Genomic DNA, 22,483 nt, shown 5'->3' with positions numbered 1-22,483 from the left:
CCCCCTGCAGTGACACGGCGCCCCCGCCAGGGGGCGCGCCCCACAGTTTGGGAACCTCTGCAATAACGTGACTTAGTGTCTGTTGTCACCCATCGCCTCCACCTTTACTCGCACGCGGAGCTCCAGACATGCGCAGTGGTTTCCTCTGAGCGTCAGTAATGTAATAGCGCTACATAAATCATAAGATATGGTGACATGTAAAATCAGCAGCGCTTCGCTTTCACAGACGGTGGGGACTTCGTCCAACTTTTAGCGTCACTTGGAAGGAAAGCTTAAAGAAAAGTAAGATCTGTGGACGTGATGCTAGCAAAACTAGCTGTACAGACGCACATGTTGCATCTGCAATGAAAAAAGTTGTCATTCATGCGCTGAATTATTGTGTGGAGGTGTTGACTGAGGTGTCGCAAATATGGGACAACGCTGTGACCAAACTCTGCATTAATATGACATTCAGGAACGATCTGATTCTTCTGGACGGATCTTGACTAAGTCCTATAGGACTGAAGCCTCACTGAGAGCCGTTCTTTGTTCTTGTAATGTTCTGTGTACACTGCAGTAGCTATTTTATTTAATTAAAATATATTTATATTTATTTAATTGGCGAATAAATAAAACAAGAATGTAAGAATACAGAGCATGCTCATTGCTCTTTGTTTTCGTCACCTGTCATGGTGGCAGAGAGAATACAAGATGATGTATTCTCTATCCACATGATGCATAGAATCACATATCTCAGTCTAAACTATGCTACAGAGTAAACAATAAAAAACATGCCTTATCTGTGGCATTGTTCATTAAAATGGCACATATCTGATGTATTAAAATTAAATACGATCGGTACACTTAAAGATATTAGCGATTAGGTAATGCATTCAGCAAGTACTTTTACTTTTAATACTTAATTATTTTTAAAAGCCAGTACTTTTTTACTGTTACTTAAGTAAAATGGTAATGTGGTACTTTTACTTTAGTACATTTTTTGAGTACTTTCTCAATTCTTTCACTTTTCTCTTGCTCTCTGCTACGTGACATCTGGATCCCGCCATGAACGCTCAGGCTAATTAGCATAGCCACCTAAAATTGAAATAATGTGGTTGGTGGACATGCCAGGCTGCAGCTTTTCTGCGACTCTTTCATTCCACTCACGCATTCTGGTGAATTTATCATCTGGGAAAAGTCAAGCAAGTGGTTCTAATTCCAAAAATGTGCGCTCATTACGGCTCGTCGTGAGCTTGCATAAAACTCCTTTAAAAACCGGCCAGGATCCCACTACACAGAGCTCTCTGTTCAAGGACAGATTTCCGAGCCACTTTTTCATCTCGTTATGCGCCTGACTGGATCCAACACATGCAGCAGGTTGACAGACTGATGTTTATCTGCAGCCTGAAGACGGTTTTCCTGCCTTTACAGAGCCTTGAAAGTATTTCAACTTCTTGAACCACATTTCGTCATGTTTCAACAAACTGGCAAATATTATGAGTTTGTTTTTTTTTAAGTGGCAGGCCAAGAAAATCTACTGTACATGTGTGAAGAGGAAGAAAATGTATAATTTCAAGAGGTAGTGTTTTGTAGAATTGACTTTTTTGAGCTTTGCATCATGTTATGATGTTATTCCCTCATCAAAAACATACTAGGATTGTTGCCTTGATTCTTTCATGTGTTTGAGAAGTCCTTTAATCTCCCATGGCAACCATTCAGCTGTCTGTGCAAAACGATTCGGTGGATTCAGCTCCTTCAGACTAGCCAGCAGCAATTAGTGGAACTGTACATCGGCTGAGCTCATTTTGGGGGCTACTTCTCAGTGAAACGCTGGTGAAAATGTTGTTAAAGGGTTAATAGAACAGCAATATTGTAATGACTTCCTGAAGGCGAAGTTTTAGAAAGAGTAGGAGCTTCTTAAAGAGACAGAGGCCCAAATTAAAGGCGTTAAATCAGGAAATAAAGTTTCTTTTAAGTCATATTTGATCTGGCTTTTTTTTTAACATCTGGAGGTAACATAGTTAATTGACTGTGCTAACACACAATACGTGAAACACAGAATACTGCCCCTCTAAGCACTTAAAAAAAGTGTAGATTTCAGGTTTCGAAAGTTGAACATTGTGATTAATCATGATTAATCGCAGCGCTAAAGTGTGATTAATCTGATTACAATTTATTGATTGATGGCACAATTAATTTTTAAAAAAACTTACAATGCTTTTATTTTAAAACACAAACATTTGAGCTGTTTGTACAGCGCAAATAATACACTTTGAATTAGGAAACATGCTCAGTTTCTCGTGTTTTCCAGATTTAATAGCAGTGAATCAGAGAGGTTGTGAATAAATATTCATAAGTGTATTGAAGCGTTACATTTAACACGTTTTCCAACTCCACTTGCAGTCAGATTTAACATCTGTTTCAGAAAAAAAACACGTCACAAACATCCAGAACAGACCTGAGAGTCTGAAGTCCGAACACATCTCATCTCGCTAGAATTCAAAACACATATCCAAACAACACATTAAAGAAACATCCTACAAAGCTTTTATACTTAAGAACTGTGCAAAATCTGTGGACAATTTATTTTCACTCTGCATCTTTATTTGAAATAAAATGTAAAAAAAAAAAAAAAAAAAAAGGTAAAAATCGAAATTGCTTAAAATTGTTTTTATTTGGTTCTCTGCATTTGCTTTCAACTTTACACATACAATCACACAAAAGAAATTATAGAATACAATTCAAAAACTGGTCTTATACATACATACAGGATATATAAGAATTATGTATCCTGTATGTATGCAGGATACATAACTATATATCTATATACAGGATATGGAAGAATTGAAACTGTACACATGATCTAACGAAACTATGGATCTGAAAACAGTTTCAGTTTGACCCAAAATCAACAAAGAAGTAGTAGTAACACACACATTCAGCAACCTGAATTTGCGCAGACAAATTCAGGTTGTCTGAATTTGGGCGTATTACATACCTCACTGCCAAATTTTAGCAACTGGATAAAATTTAAAACTTCAACAGCGTCCACGCCTCCAGGAATCAGTCGTTTCTGAATAGCTGAGAGTCCACACCTCCTGCACGAAGTGAAGCGTAGAACAAGAGGCTGGTTTTTACCAGGCTAACTTCACATGGAATAAATCATTTTAAATGTAAATCTGCCAGCTCTACAGATAATTTTGGGATTAACTGCCTGCTGTGGGAAAAGGTAACTGCCTCCCTCTCGTTAAATCACTAATTAGATGTCCACCACATCCCATTTCTCATTATAGTTGGTCCTTTAGGATCAATGAATCATCTAAACAGAAGGTTTGACAATATGAAAGATTTCAAAAAGCAGCATATCAGAGGGACACTCAGCCATTTCTAAGGATTTAGAACTGTAGTGAAGCTTCAGAGGAGAGATTTACAGCCCGACTCATCCTGGAGGTTACAAAACAACATCTAAGCCTCAGGATTAGAAGACCTTAAAATACCTTTTTCTGAAATTAGGTCCAGAGTGAAAATTTGGCTCTTGCTTATTCACATGGGCAGCAAAAAATGCCTCTTTTGTGAAAACACTGAAGCACTTAGCCCAATCTGTAACTTGATCAATAATCCCAAAGACGTCAACCACTGTGACTCTCAGTCAATGCTGTGATGTAGTTTATTGGTTTTGTGGTCCAATGTGACAGAGAAGAAGCTCAAACTCGCCATCACTCTGGACCAAACACTCCACTCGTGCTTTTGCTTTTCGTAATTCTCGTTTTTCTCATGTTTACTGCTAACATTGCTACATGCTACATGTTTAGCTTTACTTAAAGGCCCAGTGAGTGAAAATTAGCACTTGGAGCTGTTCCCAATGTTTCTGTGTGGATAAAATAATTTCTGGAAATGATCCCATATGCATGGTGATGTTTTTTAAACTGACAACAGGTTTCACGTAAAAAAAAAAAAAAAAAAAAAAAATTCCTGTGTAAACGGGTTATGAAATTGGAATTAATAAAAATTGTTGAAAACCACTGATGGGTTAGCCCAGCCAAATTCTTCATTACACTGAATTTATTGCACAGTATTTTTGGTCTGGTTTCTAGTGAAATTAGACAAAACAAAAAAACACCTGAAACAGGTGAAAACTAACTTATAAGGAACTTATGAAAAAGTATGCTTCATAGAATCAATATTAAGGAATCTTTCACCTAAATAAGGCTCAGCTCTAGCAGAAAAGTTTCTTGTAATTTACCTTTGTTTTACTTTAAGTGTACTAAGACTTGCATTAGAAACTAGACCAAAACTACCTGGTCAGATTTTGTGTCTGTGGAGTGTACAAACTTCAAAGTCAGATTCAGATTTTCGACCCTGAGGCAACTGTTAAAAAACACACAGAAAGAAGTTGCCTGTGAATTGGTCTCTGTTTAAAATTCACAGAGTCTTGCATGTCGAACTCACAAACAAAACAAAACAAAACAAAACAACAACTAACTAATAAAAACCAAACACTCAACGCAGCCTCACCTTGTCCAGGGTTTGAGACTACGTCTGGGCCTGTATCGTTGTCAGTTTCTGGGTCTTTGTAAATTATGAGCAGCTGGTTGTTCAGCTTTAAGGTTTCCCATGAAATTAAACAATATGAACCATGACCACATTGTGATAGATCTTCTCGTTTCCGTGTCGGTAAACGCTCTTTCATCTTGAAGCTGAGTGAAGTCCAGTTCGTGATTCCAGATCCATTACGAGAAAACCCACATGGCTTTGCTGTCACTTAATGTCTTCTTTCCAATCACCATGGTAACCTGGGCCTCATCCAGGATTACATAAAATCAGAATCTGGAGGGGAGCGATCGAGCCAACATGGCTGCCTTTGAAAAACGTTTGGTCCGAAAACAAGAAGAAAAAAAAAATCATGCATTTGCCAACATATTTAAAGCTCCGCCTCTTCACTCGTTTGTGTGTGTGTGTATATATATATATATATATATATATATATACACATACATACAGAGACACAATGACAAAAACACACTGAATAATGTCTGTGCAAAGAAAATGACAAGGCAAAAAATCTGATTTCAAACAGTCTGATAAATGAAGAGATGAACTACATTCAGCTACGACAGCCTGTTATAGTGCAATATCAACACAAACACACACCCATACAGTCACATGCACACATGCACGCACGCACACACACACACCAACACACACATTCAGATAGAGGGTGAGATCTCAGTGGCGACTTCGGCGTGAATGTGCTGGGGACGCCTGCAGGGCCTGATCCCATTTCTGGAGGAGAAAAAACAAAGTGAGAAACTTTAAACCTACAACAAGAGGAGAGTCAACAGCACGAAAAGCTAAGAGAGCGCCACCTGCTTACTGCTTTCAGTAGTAAGTCAGAAATTTAGTCCCAATGTTCAAGTGAGACTAAATTTGTCCTTTTCTACAAATTTCCTCCCAAACTTTTCAGAACAAATGTCATCTCAGTGGATGTAAAGTTTTCAAGGTACATGTCATTTTCTATGGAATGCAACTTGAAGCTATTTGCAGAAAGTTTGCCTATTGGAAGACTTTTTTTTTGTGGAGCGTTTTGGAAATGTTTAGAAGGAATGCAACTTGGGAAACTACAGCATCTAGGAGCAATGCTACTTGACATACTATTGGCTGGTGTTTGCAAAGTAGCCAATCCAGGGTTGCCAGTTTTTTCCCTTAGTGCTGATTGGCTGAAGCCCAAAGAGGGTAGATTTTAAATGGTTTCCACTGTACATATTAATGCATACGGAGGTGCACTGTACCAGGTTGATGTACTGTAAAAATTTTTAAGAAATGTTTCTGTACTTTCTGCTTCACGCATTGCATCATGGGAACAAGAACCCTAACGAGGCGCAAATATTGGTTTGTTGCACAGATGGCATTAAAAGGAGCTATGTGGACACCTGATTATCCTTTTGACTTTTTTGCCACATCTGTGATATGTGAAATAAATCAAAACTTTTTTTTTTCCTGAATAAAATCCTTTACTGCTTTGAGAGAGTAGTAGTTAGTCGAGGTTGTCTGCCAGTCTCGGAAATGTCTGCGGACGTACCAGGAGATGTGCTGAAAAAATACTGAAAGTTTTAGCTTTTAATGACAGAAATGTTTGTGAATGTAATGGGAGGTATGCTGAAAAAATACAGAAAATTTTGGTTTTGGATTAACAGAAATGTAAGTAAATTCACCATGACAAATTGTTAAATCACAGTAAAAATCTGTTTCAGAATTGACAGATATTTTCCAGTTTTTTTTGTTTTGTTTGTTTTTTACCTAAATTCTTCTTACAGTGTACATTTAGCGTTTGAGCTATTAAAGCAGCCAGTTAGAGGCATTTTCAGAAATAGTCTCAAGTTTTTGTGGATTACAGTTATTCACTGGTGGCTGTGGTCCCTAACCCCATCCCTACCCTAACCCTACCCTTTATATGCGGGAGGAATCGCAAGCCGTGTGCCAGGAAGCCCTCCAAAAGGCACTTCTTGGGATTATTCCTGGCCTGGACTACAATTTCCCTGGCTCTGCCAAATGTGAGGGGCACAGGGAAGCTGTTCTTGGTGCTGAGGTCGTCTGTGAAGACATTCAGGTTGGTGCTCCCGCCGAGTCTCCCAGGGGATTTCTCACCCTTATGAACTCCATACAGGATATCATCATTCCTCCTGAAGATGTCACAGAGCAACAGGTAGACAAGCGCAGCACCAAGAACAGCCGGGACTGCCTCCAACACCTGGCACACGGGGAAAATGTGCTCCAGACGAACTGTCTGGAGCGCATTGCGTGTCCAGTGGTGCAGAGGGGGTGGGACCTCACCAGCACTTGCTGCCGAGTGAGGGGCCAACCCGATAAAGCCCCTCCTGTGAGTCAGGCTTTTCAGGTTGACCGTGTTGGTCCCGAGGCTGACGCTCAGCTGGACGTCCGACGGCAATAGAGGACGCCCGTAAAACAGCTCCTCTAATGCCAGCTCGAACTGGAATGACTTCCAGCAGGCGTCATACCTCGCCACCCCTTCATTGTTGGAGTACAGTCCCTCAAGTGACTCCACAAAGTACTGGAGGACCCTCAGAAGAGTGACCATCAGACCATTGTCCCTCCCGCTGTCCTCAAACGGGATGATACCAGAGCATTGTCCACAAAGAGCATTCTTGATGCGGAGACGCAAAAGAACCTCCTTGGGACGAGCTCTGACGGTATCTCATCATGTCTGAAAAATCCGCAAAGAAGTCCAAAAAGGTAAGTGGTAAATGTATTGTGTTATGTTGTTATGTTATGTCTATTGTAATGCATAATGTCAATTGTAATGTAATGTATTTTGATGTTGACTGCTAGAAAGCCAAACAACAAATGATGTGCAGGTAAGTGTTACTTGACTTTTGAATGTGTAATTTAATTTGTAGTAATGTAATGTAATTTTCCTATGTGCTCTAAAGTAGTATTTAATGTTAAATGTTATTTAGTGTAATATGATGTGTATTATAATGTGTTAACAGAGTACTGGTCTTTAGATGTTGACTGCTCAACAGCAAAACAACAAATGACATGCAGGTATGTGTAACTTGACTTTTGTATGTGTAATTTCATTTTTGGTAATGTCATGTCTTTTTTAATATGTTATTGATGTCATTGTCTTTTTATGTTTGCAGGTTGGATATAAAACAGCATATCATGTAAAGGTAAGTATTAGGTAACGGAGAGTATATATTAGGTAATGGTAAGTATATATTAGGTACAGGTATATATTAGGTAACGGTAAGTATATATTAGGTAACGTAAGTATATATTAGGTACAGGTAAGTATTTGATACAGGTAAGTATTTATTAAGTACAGGTAAGTATTTATTAGATACAGGTAAGTATTTATTAGGTAACAGTAAGTATATATTAGGTAACGGTAAGTATATATTAGGTACAGTTAAGTATTTATTAAGTACAGGTAAGTATTTATTAGATACAGGTAAGTATTTATTAGATACAGGTAAGTATGAACCGAATTATACAATCTATAATGTAATGTATGAGATAATGGCCCATGAACTCATGGAACTCTTATATCTATGGACTCAGTGGGGCACTCTAAGCACAATTAACGACGATTATACCAAATTTGGCGGATTTTTTGGCCGGTGACCCCCTATATGCGGCACATCTACGGACGCGGGAGGACCCCCTGAGCACGGTAATACTACTCCCATCACCGAACAACGCTCCTAGCCCGAGATATACTAAGAAAAGTGAAAAGCACGTAGAACCGAATCCCATTCCATTTGCTCTTTAACTGTGGACTTAGTGCTCTGTTAAAGTTCCAAAAAACTACCCCCAGGACCCATTCCAAGCGACTCAGGGGGCTCCAAAACGCACTCTAGTTAGGTTCCCATAGTAACACCCAAGTACGACACATTTTTACCGATTTTTACTTGTCAACGAACCCCAATGACCCGCATGTCTACGGACTCAGGGGGACCCCCTGAGCACGTAGAACCAACTCCCAGCTCAATCCGAGGACATGAGATCGAAAATGAATGGGAGTCTATGGCAGCTCTAGGAACGGAAGGGGAGGGGCTAGGACCGCCAAACTTGGTGGAGACTTGGGGGCCTCCCTGGGGTCTATACACACCAAGTTTCAGCCCATGACCACTTTAGTTTTTGAGTTATTTAGAGTGATCCATTTTTTTCAAACGAATGGGAGTCAATGGCAGCTATGCCAAGGGAATAAGCCACACCCACCAAACTTTAATAGCTTGTAGGTCCCCTCCAAAGGACTCTCTGTGCCAACTTTGGTCCCCCTAGCTCTTTTAGTTTTTGGAAGTTATTTTCAGTGATCCAACTCATTTTCTGGTTTTCATCCTATATCCCCTTACCCTAACCCTATCCCACACAAATACTCAGGGTCCACCAATATCTGACCAGCAAACAGGCAATTGTGACCTTAATTGGAAATTGGGCTAGTATTTAAAAAAAAAAATCCTAATTTATCAAGATTGGTATGTTTAGGTACAATACTACCAGATGATATCCCACCCACTCTAATTAGCATTAACTTGAGGCTAGTTAGCTCTGCCTGCTAACCAGCTATCGAAGAGAGCCTCTTCTGTGAATAATCAAGTCCAGTACGAACCTTGACTTTCCTGCGCATTTTGTCCCTCCACTTTTGCGCAATGGAGCTATCAATCAGAAGCAACCTGCAGGCACAAGAAACATTAAGAGGTAAAGTTCACAGTTGGACTTCTGAGTGACTCGTTTCAATGGTAATCTACAGCATCAAACATCGAAGGAGGACAAGATGGCCTTGAGTTATTGTTAAAGAACAAAAGCACTATGAATGGGACACAGAAGTAGCAAGGTGAATTCACAATGCGCTTCATCTTTATGTGTCCGGATATCTACAATGATACTTTTATTTTAACTCGTATGCCACTCGTACCTGGACCTTTCTTCATTCTCGTAGCCCATGATGAGATACTCCTCCCCAGCGGTGAGAGGAGGACACAGGCAGGACGAGGAGTAGTAGAGCATCTGCGTCTCCTTAGGAATGTTGACCAGGGAGGACTTGAGCACCTCCTTCACGTCCACCACCGCCGTGGGCTCCAGGCCACGATTTCTCACCTCCCTCACCCTCGCTCTGATAACTGAAGAGCGAGAGAACCTAACTAAATTTTCTCTTCTGGACAAAGTCCCTCCAATATGCAGTCAAGAAATTAGAATGTGCGTTCCAATGAGGTTCGATTGTCAGATTCGAAGTACCTTTTGAAAATAACCTTCCATACCAGGGTAAATAAGAACCCTATGCAATGGAGCAGGATTTATTTTCATTGACCAAATCAAAATATTATGGTCTCTTTGGGCGTGCCTCAGGGTCCCCCCGTCGGCCCCATAAGGTTTCATTTAACTATGTTAAATATAGGTCCAGTCAAACTGACATTTTTTACATAGTTTGCAAATCCTGCTGGTGTGAAGTGTTAAATAGACCAAGAGTTTGCTGAAACCTTCATTTAAAAGACACATTAAACAAATAAATGATTTTTAGTGACCAGCTTACTGAAACAACTTTGCCCTTTCAGGAATTAATTTGATGCTTTCAACAGAAATAATACACATCTATCATACTTTTACCCAATATTGGCTCATTTATTTCTCATACAACGCGATAGACGAGTCAAGCCCAAAGACAGAATACATTACTGGACCTCCGAGTGTTTTATTTAGAAGGATTAGGAGTTGGAAGAGGAACTTTGAGCCTGGATGTTGACGGGTTTTTGTATAGAAAAATTTGTATATATTGTCTCAAATCACTCACCATAGTTATAGTTGTTGTTCACGTAAGTGTTCTGTCCCATTTTGACCTTCTTACACTTGCAGCGATCTAGAAACAAAACAAAAAAATTTTTTATTGGGTTATATTTGCCATTCGTTTCATTAGACCAGTGTTTTTCAACCACTGTGCGTGGCACACTAGTGTACCGTGAGTGATCGTCAGGTGTGCCGTGGAAATTATCCAAGTTTTGTTCATTCGGCGTGAACATAACCAGATTTGGAAACGGAGAACTGCGTCCTTAATATATCCAGCAGTTATTAGGACGCAGCCCTCTGCTGCCCTCTGCTGGGTCCTTATGGGAAACCGAGAGCGGCAGAGATACCAGCGGCCTGTAGCCCGGTGCGGCTGGTAAGTTTCCAGGCGAGGGATTTGAGGAGGGGGGTAAAACATTTGAAGGTGCGGTGAATGGTGCGCTGATAGTCCGGGAAATACGGTAATTGGTCTTAAAAGATTTTTTAAAAAACGAATATTTAATTATCTGCAAATAATCCCATCTTTGAGTGTCTCTGCTGTAGTAGTGACTAGCGGTGCAATCATGTAATTTTATTATCACTAGATGGCAGTAGGTACAGAGCATTTTACGTTTAAACAAGAGAATTAGTGTTGTGGCCCTGTTCAGGTGTATTTTTTGAAGTGGACATGTTAAGTGCAATTTGAAATAAATGTAAAATATGATAAAAAATACATTTTTGTGTTAATTTGATTCCTATTCAAGACACTTTGATAAGAATGACTATATATAGGCGGCTACAGAGTATCTTTGTTTACATTTTTGGTTGGTGGTGTGCCTTGTGATTTTTTCAATTAAAACAATGTACCTTGGCTCAAAAAAGGGTTGAAAAACACTGCATTAGACCCTTAAAGCCTGCATTTATATTACACAATCAGATGCTAAATTAATTAGAGATAGCTTGCTTTAATTTTCCATTTGTAGTTGGTCCAAATTTAGGTGTGATGCTAATTAGCGACACTAGGCTGTTAATAGGAACAAAACACTTTTTAAAATCTCAGTCAAATGAGAAATGAGAAAAGGAGACGAAGAGAAGGCGGGTCCCCACCTCCATTTGGTCCCTGGCAGTGGAAGTTGTTGGGGTCCATTGGAAAGTCCGGACTGGATTCTATCATGGAAAAGCAGAGTTTGATTAAGGTCCAAACATAGCGTAGCAGGGAACATGAATACATTTTTATGTGATTTGGCCCTTCATTCAGGATTATATCACTAAAAATTATTATTTATAAAAACTCAGATCAAAGTGGATATTTGTGAAAACTCTGTGTTTGGGTGTGTACATGGGAAAACAGAGATTTATGGTTCTACGTGCTGCAGTCTGCGACAAATAATGCACCAATATATAAACATGCTTGCTTTGTCATGGTCCCAAATCAACATTGTCTTGTGTTTTATTAACTTCATATTCGAATGCGCTTTTTAAAAGTAAGGGTGTCCCAATCTGATACTGATATCGGAAATTGGTCTGATAGCCAAAAAACAAAGAATCGGATTGTATCAGTCTGCATCTAAAATCTGCAATATTAGCACGCCGATACAAGTACTCTGCTCCAGCATTTAGTCCTCCCCGGTATTTCTATCCAGCAGAACTTGTATCCCACGGAGAACCATTGGTTAATAAATAATAAATGGGTCAGTTTCTTTTTATATCTATTGTTGACTACTGTTCTCGGTTTGAGTAATGTCACTTGATTTAGCCTTTTCTAGCATTCCACACTACAAAGTAAATAAAAATATTGTTGGTACTTGCTGATATCTTATCAGGCCAATATTGATATTGGCTAATAATCAAATATGCGATATTGGTATGGTATCGGAAGCGGAAAAGTCGTGTTAGAACATCCCCATTTAAAAATAGGTCAGTCTATATTTCTGTCCACATAAATGAACCTTCTGTTCGACACGTTTAACTCCAAACAGGAAGTCATGTTTTTTTTTGAAGGATTCTGATTGGCTGACAGGTTTATAGTTGGCACTGCTATGTTAGTACTATATAGTTAAGTTATCTTTGATTCCTCTTGTTGGAAGTTTCTACATAAAAAATACCTTGTTGCTTACTTGTGTATTTTATTCAGTTTTAAAACCTCACCTGGGTTACACCTGGAGGGGTCCTGAAGGTATGGGTCTGCAGAAACATGGAGGGAAAATATTCACTCTTTCACAAAGAACCTGGTTTTCTTATATAGAAAAAGGAAGGTAGAACATGTGGCCTGTCACTACACAGAGTAAATGAAATGATGTGTGACTGGTTTGGTGTGCTGGAAGAAACATTAGAGATAGATTTGACGCTAAATGTCACAGATTGATCAAAACCTGTCAGATGTGAGATCACTAAGTGACTATAAGGCACCCAGCTGCTTTCGGTTGTCGTTGGAAGAAAGTCGCTGCTCAAATCCGCCTTCTAGAAAGTCCCGTTGCAGCAACATTTTTAATCAAACCCAGAATCTAAAAAGATTCCACACACGATTCCAACCGTCTGCGCGGCGTTTCACCACAGCTGCTGATCGGATCAGCGCTGCCTCGGCTGAGGCCAGATGAGCTCCGTTGGGTGGGCTCGTGGTTCTCCCCGCACCCAGTTCCGTGCCTGCTTTTGGACTTCGGGGGAACATTTTGAACGTTTCACCCCGGCTGAACCACAACAAATCACAGTGAGAGGAAAATCCAGTGGCCCCCGCCACGTCCAGCGGGCCGTGGGCGTTTCGCCGCAGAGGTCAAGGAGATCAGGATGAGGTTGTGTGTTTTTTTTTTTTTTTTCTCCAGGACTCCCCGGTCCCGGCTCCGCTCGGAGAGAGGCCAAGGACAACGAGGGTTTTACTGAGTGTAAAACGAGTGGGCCGCGTCTATCAAGGAGCTCTTTGAGAAAGTCGGTGGGAGTGGAATCAGAGGGGGAAATGACTCATGCTATCTGTTTGTGAGGAAAGCAAAACAGAGCTGCAGGAGAAGGAACGCGGCTGAAAGCACTGATAGGACTCGGCTTCTCTGGGAAAATGGGCCCCGTCTGTCAGAGAGAGAGAGATAGCATGCTAGATCAGAGGCAGCCTAGAAACTTATCCATAAAGGTCCTTCAACTTGTGGCATTTACAGGCAACGGGAAGTCAGAGGGATTTACTTGAATAGGTCAACTTTTACACTGCAAGAAGTGTAATAAGACATTAAGTGTAATGTCTTATTACACTTAAAAAAAGGGGCAAAGCTAAATTGCAAGTAATTTTTCAGCTAGATACAGGAGCTTGTTAATTTATTCACATTGACAAAAAGTACTTGTTCCATTGCCAGATTATTATTTCACTTTTTACAAGGGGAAAATGTCTCGCTACGAGTGAAGTAATTAGCCAATGGAACTAGTTCTTTTAAAAATAAGGAAATGTTGAGTTATAAAAAATAAGCATTTAGCCCAGGAGTGTCCAGTGTATGGTCTGGGGCCCATTTACAGCCGTCTGAATTATTTTGTTTAGGCCTCAGGTGCGCGGTTGATGCAGGTGGATGCCTTTATTATTTATATATCTTTGCAAACTAGTAAAATTATCCTAAAATAAGATAAATATTAAGTGTAGCAGAAACTTTTTATGATTTACTCCAGGGGTCACATTAACAGAATGATTTTTGTTTTTTTAACAACAAAATAATCTGAAGTCTGTCTGTCATCTTGGCGGACTACGATTTACACCCTGACGGCTCGGTGCAGATGAGAATTTCAGAATTTCCTCTACCCATCAGCCATTTTATAAATGATTATGTGAATACCTGGTCCGTCTGCCTTGACGATGGCCTCAGGTGAGATGCACACTCCGCGGTCGTACAGCGGCAACTCGCTGCAGGCCAGGCTGTCGGGCCAGCTGTGGTTGTACCGCTTCATCACCGGCTCGCAGCCGGACTTCGCCCGCTCACACACCGCCTTGCAGGGCTTGATGGGCTCATGTTGGAAGTCGATGGTGCAGATCGGGGCGTACATGGCACACAAGAAGAAGAGCAGATCCGGACTGCATCCAGTTCCTGACGAGACAGGAAACCATAGGGTTTTTTTTTTTTAAACCAACCATTAAATGGCTTTTTTCACCTGGTTTGGATAGCTTTCATATCCTTTATACATTGCATCATGAATTGAAAACTGCTTTTTCTATTTGCTCAAGTCATCTTTGAAACTAATTACTTGGTGAAATGAAAAATTTGAAAAACTTTTTCAGTCTCTTTTGTTCTGCATGTTAAATTGAGACCTATTTTCCACTTTAACATCAATATGCTTTGGGTTTCCGTGGTAAACCCAAAGCATAGGGCCCAAAGTACTTATAATCACCGGGCCAGGGTGACTATAAGCTAAAAACTAAAGTGGAGTTCACAGGTTCCTGGGTTATATCAAGCAATACCAATAAGATAGAAGCATCATCCTGATACAAATATAATTCAAGCTGAACATCATAATTATTCATATGTTTTGTTTGTTAATCATCTGTATAGCATATTTCAGCAACAAGGTAGTTCAAAGTACTTTATACCATAAAAACATCACAACAGTCACCAATTATGAAGCAAGTCAACATTATATTTTATCAAACGCAATTGTCCAAATCAAGCAAATAAACATCAGATATATTGGTAAATGTTCCAGTTACTATGAATCAGAGGCATTTCTAAACAGGTTGGTTTTTAGTAGGACTTGATATGGCTGAAAAACATATGTTTTAGTCGTATTAGTCCCTGTTAGTTGATATGGATAATTCTCGATTAAGTTTTAGTTTTACGTATCTGAAATACCAAATTGGTATTTATGACTCTTCCTGTTTTATCCACAGTTTTCACTCCACAACATATTTTTTATTTATTTTTAAGCAGTTTTGAGGCACGGTGGCGAAATATGAAACTGCTGCTGCACAAGTTAGAGAGAGAGAGTGAGTTGATGCCACCAACCTTCCTTTCTTCTGTCAACATCCCCCAGAATGCTGTTCGGTTCTGGATCGGAGTTCAGTGAAATTATTGAACATTTTATTGGACTTATTTTCTATTGACATTGATCATGTGTCCATGGTGACACATGATCACCATGGATCACCATGATCAATGGAATCACCATTGGTTAATTGCCCAGCTCCAGTTTTTAGCCATGATTTAAGTTTTAGTTTGAAGCATCTTGATGTCTTGCAGGTAGCATGGTGTTGAAAGAGGATGAACAGAGTTCTTGTCTGAAGCAACATGGGAACTGCTTCAGTCTGACTTTATCAAGTTTAGAGAACCACAAACCCTTCACACTACATTCTGTCATTCTCCCATTCACACACACACACACGCACGCACACGCACACACACACACACACACACACACACACACCCACACACACACATACACATTCACAAGCTAATGGTGGTGAGCCAGAGCTGCCTTGAGGCACTCTGGCAGACGTGAGGCTCAGTTCAAGGAACAGTTGGGCCAAACAAACTGTTTCATCAGTCCAACAGTCTGATCTTAACCTCACGGGATTTGGGTCTTGACCAAAAGAGCGAGATCCTGTAGAAACATTGAAATGCATCTCTTCACCCGATCTCTTGGCCTTCAACATTGGATGAGGAACTCAGTTTTTCCTGGGGAGCTCGGAGTAGAGCGCTTTCTCATCAAGAGGTAGTCTTCCACTGAATTTCCCTTTGGAGGTTTTCCAGGCACAGCTTAAAACTCGGAGGAGGGAATATTTATCCGTTCTGACCTGGGAACGCTCTGGGATCCCCAACGTGAGTTGGAGCTTTGCCAGGGGAAAGAGGTGTCTAGGTTTGCCTCAACAACCTGGTTTCATAGATGTGGACGACAATGGATGGATGCCAGTGAGGTACAACACCAAGAACATAAAGCAACTTCCTTCCTCTCCCGGGAGGCTCCTACATCTGCTAAATGGAAGCATTTTTGAAGGATGCTTACTCAGTCTCAGCTCAGTTCATTTGAACTTGAGTTGTTGGTTTTTCCCCTCAGCAGGAAGGACTTCTCTTAAGCAGAGCAGCGTGTTGCCTTCAGGAACCACGGACCGACCGCACGCAGGAGGTGCAGCGGGACGGTTACCGCGACTGCCAGCCCGCTGTACGTTTCAAACAAGACGGAACCAGAAGAGGCTCAAAACAGGGTGGGAGATAAATCAGCCTTTTTATTGTAAGAGGATGCCTGAGGTTTGGCTGTGAGGCCTCACAATGAAGTCACAGAAAGATGTTGAACTCCTAACCTGAACCTGCTTCCTAAATGTTGGACCATGGGTCTCTCAGTAGGATGTTTTGTTTTTAGTTGGAGTTTCCCCGCTTGCAACTTTTAAGATTCGTATAAACTCAGCCGCGCTCAGCTAATCCCTAAACGTTAAACCATGATGCTCAGGAGGGTAGTAGCTTGAATTCCTTAAAATGTCTACTGTTCTTCTGAAATTTATTCAGAATACAGTCATGCCAAAGTATTCATCACATTTTCACATTCTGTCATGTTCCAACCACAAACTTCTGTGGGTTTTATTAAGTTTTCACCTCTTTGACTAACACCCTGCTACCCTCAAAACTCAAAATTAAAACTTAAACCAAGGCTAAAAACACAGGATTGACAGTAAATCAATAATATACGTCGCGATAGACATGTGATCAGTATCAATTGAAAATATATCTGATAGGACATTCTAGAATTTCACTGAACTTTGTGCCAGAACCACACAGCATTCTGGGGGATGTAGGCTGAGGAAAGGCTTTAGCTGCTCAATCTCTCACAGCTTGCTAAGCCAGGTTGGTAGCTTGGCTTAGCTCTCTCACAGCCCCTGATGTAAACCATTTCATTGTTGCTATGGTGATATCTTTAGGATTATTGTCGTGCTGGTAGGTGAGCCTCAGCCACATTCTCGGGTATTTTAAGGATTTCTCCAGGTTTTCTTCCAGGATTGCTCTGTGTTTACCTCCATCTGTCAGCCCTCCAAAGAATCCCCACAGCATGATACTCCCACCACCATGTTTCACTGTGGGGGATGGAATGCTGAGGGAGACAGAGTGCAAGTTTCCTGCCAGAACAACGTTTCGCATGCAGTCCAACATTTGAAACCGGAGTTCCTCCTTCCACATTTTCTATGCCGGCAAATGGAAATTCTCTCGACTTTCCTTCAACAATCGTCGAGTTAGAGTTGGGATAAAGGTTCTCTCCTCTTAAATAGAAGAACAAAGCTGAAACGGTGTAGATCAGTACATTTTCAGTTCATTTTAAAATCTAAATATCTAAGCGCATTGTCCGAAATGTGACACAGCAATTCCTTTTGCAATATCTGTAAGGAATTGGAGAGCACTTTTAAAGTAATTTGAAAAAGATTCTTCTTTTAAATCTAAACCATAACTGTCCACTTAATGAAAATCCCAATCCTCAAAAGTATTCGGTGCACACAGAGGTTGGTGGGAAAAAGAAGAAAAACACACACGAGGCTTTACCGATGTTCGTGGGATTCATCCAGTAAGCAGTACGGATAACTGAACTGTATTTCCTGGCAGTTCATCCAGTTTTCTGCTTGAGGATCAGATGTTCCAAATCCAGTTGGATGTGCAAAAGCAACAGAAAACAAGCGTCAACGAGCACAGCAGACGGCAAACGTTTTGTCCCCTAGGAAAACTAAAAGCCACAATTTCTTAGCCAAATCAAGTTCTCCATTTTGTTGCAGAGAAGAAAGTAATATTTACTATTCTCCCTGAGATATGTCCTGGTAAGGAGCATAAGTCGATACAAAAACAAAGAAAACCCTCACACAGTCAAATATCTTTGGTCTATAGACTTAGCTGTATGTGTGCAGAATGTGCAATGTACCAAGTATTTCTATCCAGTTTCAAGTACAAATATCTTGGCTCACTTGAAGAAAAGACAAAACCAACTTACAAGTAACCTTTCAGTTAAAATAGGAGCTTGATTTAAGTCAGTAACTCCTTAATACTGTTGAAAAGTATTAGCTCCATGGGCAGATTATTTCACTTCTAATATGGGAAAAATGTCTCATATTAAGCATAATAATCTGCTGATGGAGCTAATACTTTTCAACAGTATTAAGGAGTTACTGACTTAAATCAAGCTCCTATTTTAACTGAAAGGTTACTTGTAAGTTGGTTTTGTCTTATTAAAAATATACTAAGATATTTACACCATAAACTAAACTAGTGGCTCAAATAGTTGCTAGAAAAATCGTCACATTCCACTTCTGTCATTTTCCCCCTGGTTTTGATCACTGCATCTTTAATTCCCGCCCACCACTGTGAAGCCATGCGGATATCTAAAATATCTGACCCCCCCCCCAAAAACCTAAACAAAAAATCAGGCCCATCTCCATGGTTGATTGCTTTTTGCTCAAGTGTGACTGAACAGGCTGATCCTGCATGAAACTAAAACCAGCAGCACAAAACACAGAGAACCAGAACAGAGCCACGTAATTTATATCTGTGGGATTCGTGTTGCACGGTCTTGTTTTCCCTGCCAGGTTTGTCAGTACCTGGCAGGGACTGAGAAACCTGATTATCTGAAAACCAGGGGGAAATTCGGCACAGCCAAAACGAATATTATGATTAATCGTGATGGATTTGTTATTAAAATTTGCCATCAACTAATTTAGTGACCGATTAATCATCAGCTGGAGTATACAGACTCAATAAAAAAAGGCCATTGGCTGAAAGAACAACACACTCAGAGCAGTAATTAAACCAAAACAGTAGAAAAGTAAATACGTTTTTCATTTAATGTTAAAAAAACTTATGTCTGTATCTGTACTCAGAAATCCTGAAGTGTCCGTTTTCTGCAGACTGTGTCAATTTTATTTATACGATTTAATCATTTAGTCGATTAAATCGTTCAATCAATATAGATATAAAACATAATAAAAAGGGTGCAGCATGTTTACCTGGTTAAAAATAAGGGAAAAAAACATGAATGCATCTTTTTTTGGGTTGATTATTTTCGTCTAAATTTCATTTCCTTTTCTTTTTTTTCGGCGGCAGCAGGACATGACTCACTCTGGATTTATTTAGCCCAGGTTTGCTTTCCAGTGAAAGGAACAAGATGTTCGTAGTCCTGCTAGCAACCAAACAGAATCACGACGGTGGATAAAAGATAAAGACGTTGCTGCACTGTAAGACTTTTGTTTGTGTTTCATTTGAAATCGTTGAATCCTTGATGATTTCACCCTGACAGTTTTGTTCCTCTGTATCGACCACCAGAGTTGGCAAACCAGAGAAAGTAGATCCAGCCACAGCGACCTGCGCCGCTCCTGATCCTCAGCGTTCCGTGCAGCTTAAAGTCGCCGGAGTAAAACGGAGGACGGAATCAGATCAGGCCGTCTCACCAGTCCCCCCGTCTCTTTCTGTCCAACAAGAAGCAACTTCTCAGGATTTTGGCTTCCAGGTTTATGTAACAAATATGTTTCTTTGCAAAGAAACAAAAAAGCTAGAATTTGAGCTACACTTTTCATTGAAGATTGAAGCCCTAGTCACTGATAACTATTTCAGCCGTAGAAATGTCTGTATCTGTGTCTGAGCTTTGTCTAGAGAGGCGGCAGTAAGTCAGGATCGTTTCTGGTGACGGTTGGACTCTGCTGCACTTTGTCACCGATTCTGATCAAAACTTTTATGGACACAATTTCTAGTCGCAGCCAAGACGTTCTTTTTCACCTCAAGATCATGTCCCTGCTATATGGAGAGAATCTGGTCCTGTTGGTTTCATCAGGTCAAGAACCTACGTGGTCTTGAGCCAGAAAACTGTCGTCTCTGGGTCGGGAGAAGAAGAGGTTCTGTTTAAGGGTGTTTTCACACCTGATAGTCTGGTAGACTCGGTTTGATTGTTATATTTTCAGCTGCTGTGGTTCTCCTAGTCAAACAAACCAAACCCTTTGAAAAACCTGTTCCCTTCCTCGTCTGTGGCGGCGCTGCACCGACAACCACTGAAGGAAACGACAGGAAAACCTTACAGAACAAGAGCGCAACTTCCTTCTTCACGAAATGTGAACACAAATGGAGTGGTTTCAGATTCTAGTGGTTATAGGGTTTCTCTTTTGTCCTTTAAAAAAACCATGAGCCATTTCTTGCATTTGTTTAGGTTGTATTTACCCAGAATGCCCTGCTTTTGGAGCGGTCTCTGGTCCGGTCCACTTGGGGTTCATATATTCATGCGAACTGCACCGGACCTCACTTTAATCAAACTGACACAAAGGCTTGAAGGTGGACCAGAGTTAGATTTTTTTTCTTTAGTCCGCATCAGAGTTGAAATCAGAGTCTGACCCCAGAAACGCAGAAGATAATAGATGGATGGATGGAAAAGTTTACAATGAATGAGTAAAAACTGAAAAATTACCTGATTTTTTCTCCACCATATTAATATTTTTGTATTTTGCACAAAAAGAGCAAATATTAAATGTATCTAAAATGACATCAGATAGATATATAATTAGTGGCATGTTTACCCATATGTGAAATTTAAGTTACTCTCACTGTTTTGTTTCCGTTAACCTGAAAATCCTGTCTAGTTAAAGTTGTGAAACAAGCAAAAAAAATTATAAAAAATCTAAGATTAATAACATTAATACTTAATATTATTTGTTGTTGTTTCATTCTTTTGTTTTGTGCCTCCATGAAAAAAAACCAAAAACACTGTGGCCCCACCTGCACCCCAATGGGGAATTTGGTCTCATTAACAGGCAACAAAGTTTCTTTCCACCAATTTATGTTTTACACTTTTACACGAAAGAAAAACCAGCTCATATTTTAAATATTTTTTTAGTCTGCACTGAGCTTTGAGAACCTTGAGGGAAGCCCTTTGAAAAAATAAAAAATTAAGACTCTTTTAGTATGATTTGTGACCTTCCTAAAATAATGACCAAAGTCTTTTTTTTAGCAAATTAAATAACTCTTATATATATATATATATATATATATATATATATATATATATATATATATATATATATATATATATATATATATGATTTTATATATAATAAAATATATAAAAAATGATATAAAAAATCACGTATATATATATATACGTGATTTTTTGCCAAAAAAGTTTTTTTTCCCACTTTATATATATATATATATATATATATATATATATATATATATATATATATATATATATATATATATATATATAAAGTGGGAAAAAAAACTTTTGCCAAAAATCACTTCGTTCATTATTTTAGGAAGGTGACGATTTGGAAAGCACCCAGTTGCTTACTGGGGGGAAAAAACTTTTCATTGAACTTTTGGGATCAACAGGATCAAAAGTCATATTATTGTAACCAAAATAAGGAACTTGGAAATATTTATCATGAAGAGGTTGAAGGAAACTTTGCGTGAAAACGTTTCAAACCCCCCTAAAAGTAACACTTAAACTAAATAAAAATGTATCCAGATACTGTAGAAAACGCTAGATTTATAGTTAATTGTTTTTTATGAGCGCAGCCCGGAACTCACCCAGCAGCCCCTCGAACTGCTCGATGGCCAGCACCGCGTTGTCCTGCGTGCTGTGGTGGAGGTGGTTCGGCATCTTGGTCATGTTCCACGGCATGGACCGGCACAGCGGGATCCGGACCGGCTCGCAGGCAGCCGCCCGGACAGCGGGCGGCCACAGGGCGCAGGACACGGCCAGCAGAGACACGCAGAGTCCCGCGGAGAGCATGACCGTGGCGGGGGGGGAGGTGATGGGGCGGTGAAAAGGCACGGCGGTCCAGTCGGTGCTCGGTGAAGTTAGATCCAAATCAGGACGGGATCTGACCTGCTGCTGCTGCTCTCTGCTCCTGCAGCCGGAGCAAGGGTGGAGCTGCTTTCTTATGCAGACTCCCACCACCACCACCACCTCCTTCTCTTCTCCTCTTCCTCAGGCCCTCCTCCTCTACCATGCTCACCTCTCCTCCTCCTCCTCCTCCTCCCTTATCCTCTGCACTAAAAAACAGATTCCTTTTTGATGAAAAGTCAACACTGCTTAAGCCTCGGAAAGCTCCTGGGTGTTTGTGCCATTACATTTACAGGAGTAAGTGTGGGGCACCGACTGGCTGCCTAAAGTTGTAGTAATCCCACTGCAGGCTGCATTATACATATATTCGAGGTTTATTGAATGCAGTTGTTAGTCTTCTGTCTATTTTGGTGTCATGGGATACATATGTCTGTCTGTTTCTAGTTTTGCGGGGGCCCAAACTACAGTG

The 22,483-nt window shown here is 40.2% G+C and overlaps 1 protein-coding gene across 1 annotated transcript; it reads right to left on the bottom strand.

The window, feature by feature from the left end:
- Positions 1 to 2,273: 2,273 nt before the first annotated feature.
- Positions 2,274 to 22,128, bottom strand: frzb (frizzled related protein). The gene is made up of 8 exons (XM_014968074.2): positions 21,756 to 22,128; positions 14,064 to 14,312; positions 12,409 to 12,444; positions 11,368 to 11,427; positions 10,292 to 10,357; positions 9,419 to 9,623; positions 9,113 to 9,176; positions 2,274 to 5,262 (listed from the first exon to the last, which is right to left on the bottom strand). The coding sequence occupies exons 1-8, from the start codon at positions 21,958 to 21,960 to the stop codon at positions 5,206 to 5,208; spliced, it is 942 nt and encodes a 313-aa protein (XP_014823560.2). The 5' UTR covers positions 21,961 to 22,128; the 3' UTR covers positions 2,274 to 5,205.
- Between the last annotated feature and the right edge of the window lie 355 nt (positions 22,129 to 22,483).

The sequence above is a fragment of the Poecilia mexicana genome, unplaced genomic scaffold (genome assembly GCF_051168715.1).
Source record: "Poecilia mexicana isolate PSO_F unplaced genomic scaffold, ASM5116871v1 scaffold_2, whole genome shotgun sequence".
NCBI lineage: Eukaryota > Metazoa > Chordata > Actinopteri > Cyprinodontiformes > Poeciliidae > Poecilia > Poecilia mexicana.
The sequence above is the reverse complement of the archived record's forward strand: the minus strand, read 5'-3'. Positions and strand labels throughout refer to the sequence as shown.

Excerpts from the sequence above, each read along its gene's own strand:
- frzb (XM_014968074.2), bottom strand. The coding sequence starts at position 21,960 with ATGCTCTCCGCGGGACTCTGCGTGTCTCTGCTGGCCGTGTCCTGCGCC. Across the intron at positions 11,428-12,408 it reads CCCCTCCAGGTGTAACCCAG|AATCCAGTCCGGACTTTCCA; the intron begins GTGAGGTTTTAA and ends TTTCCATGATAG. Across the intron at positions 10,358-11,367 it reads CTGCCAGGGACCAAATGGAG|ATCGCTGCAAGTGTAAGAAG; the intron begins GTGGGGACCCGC and ends TTTTGTTTCTAG.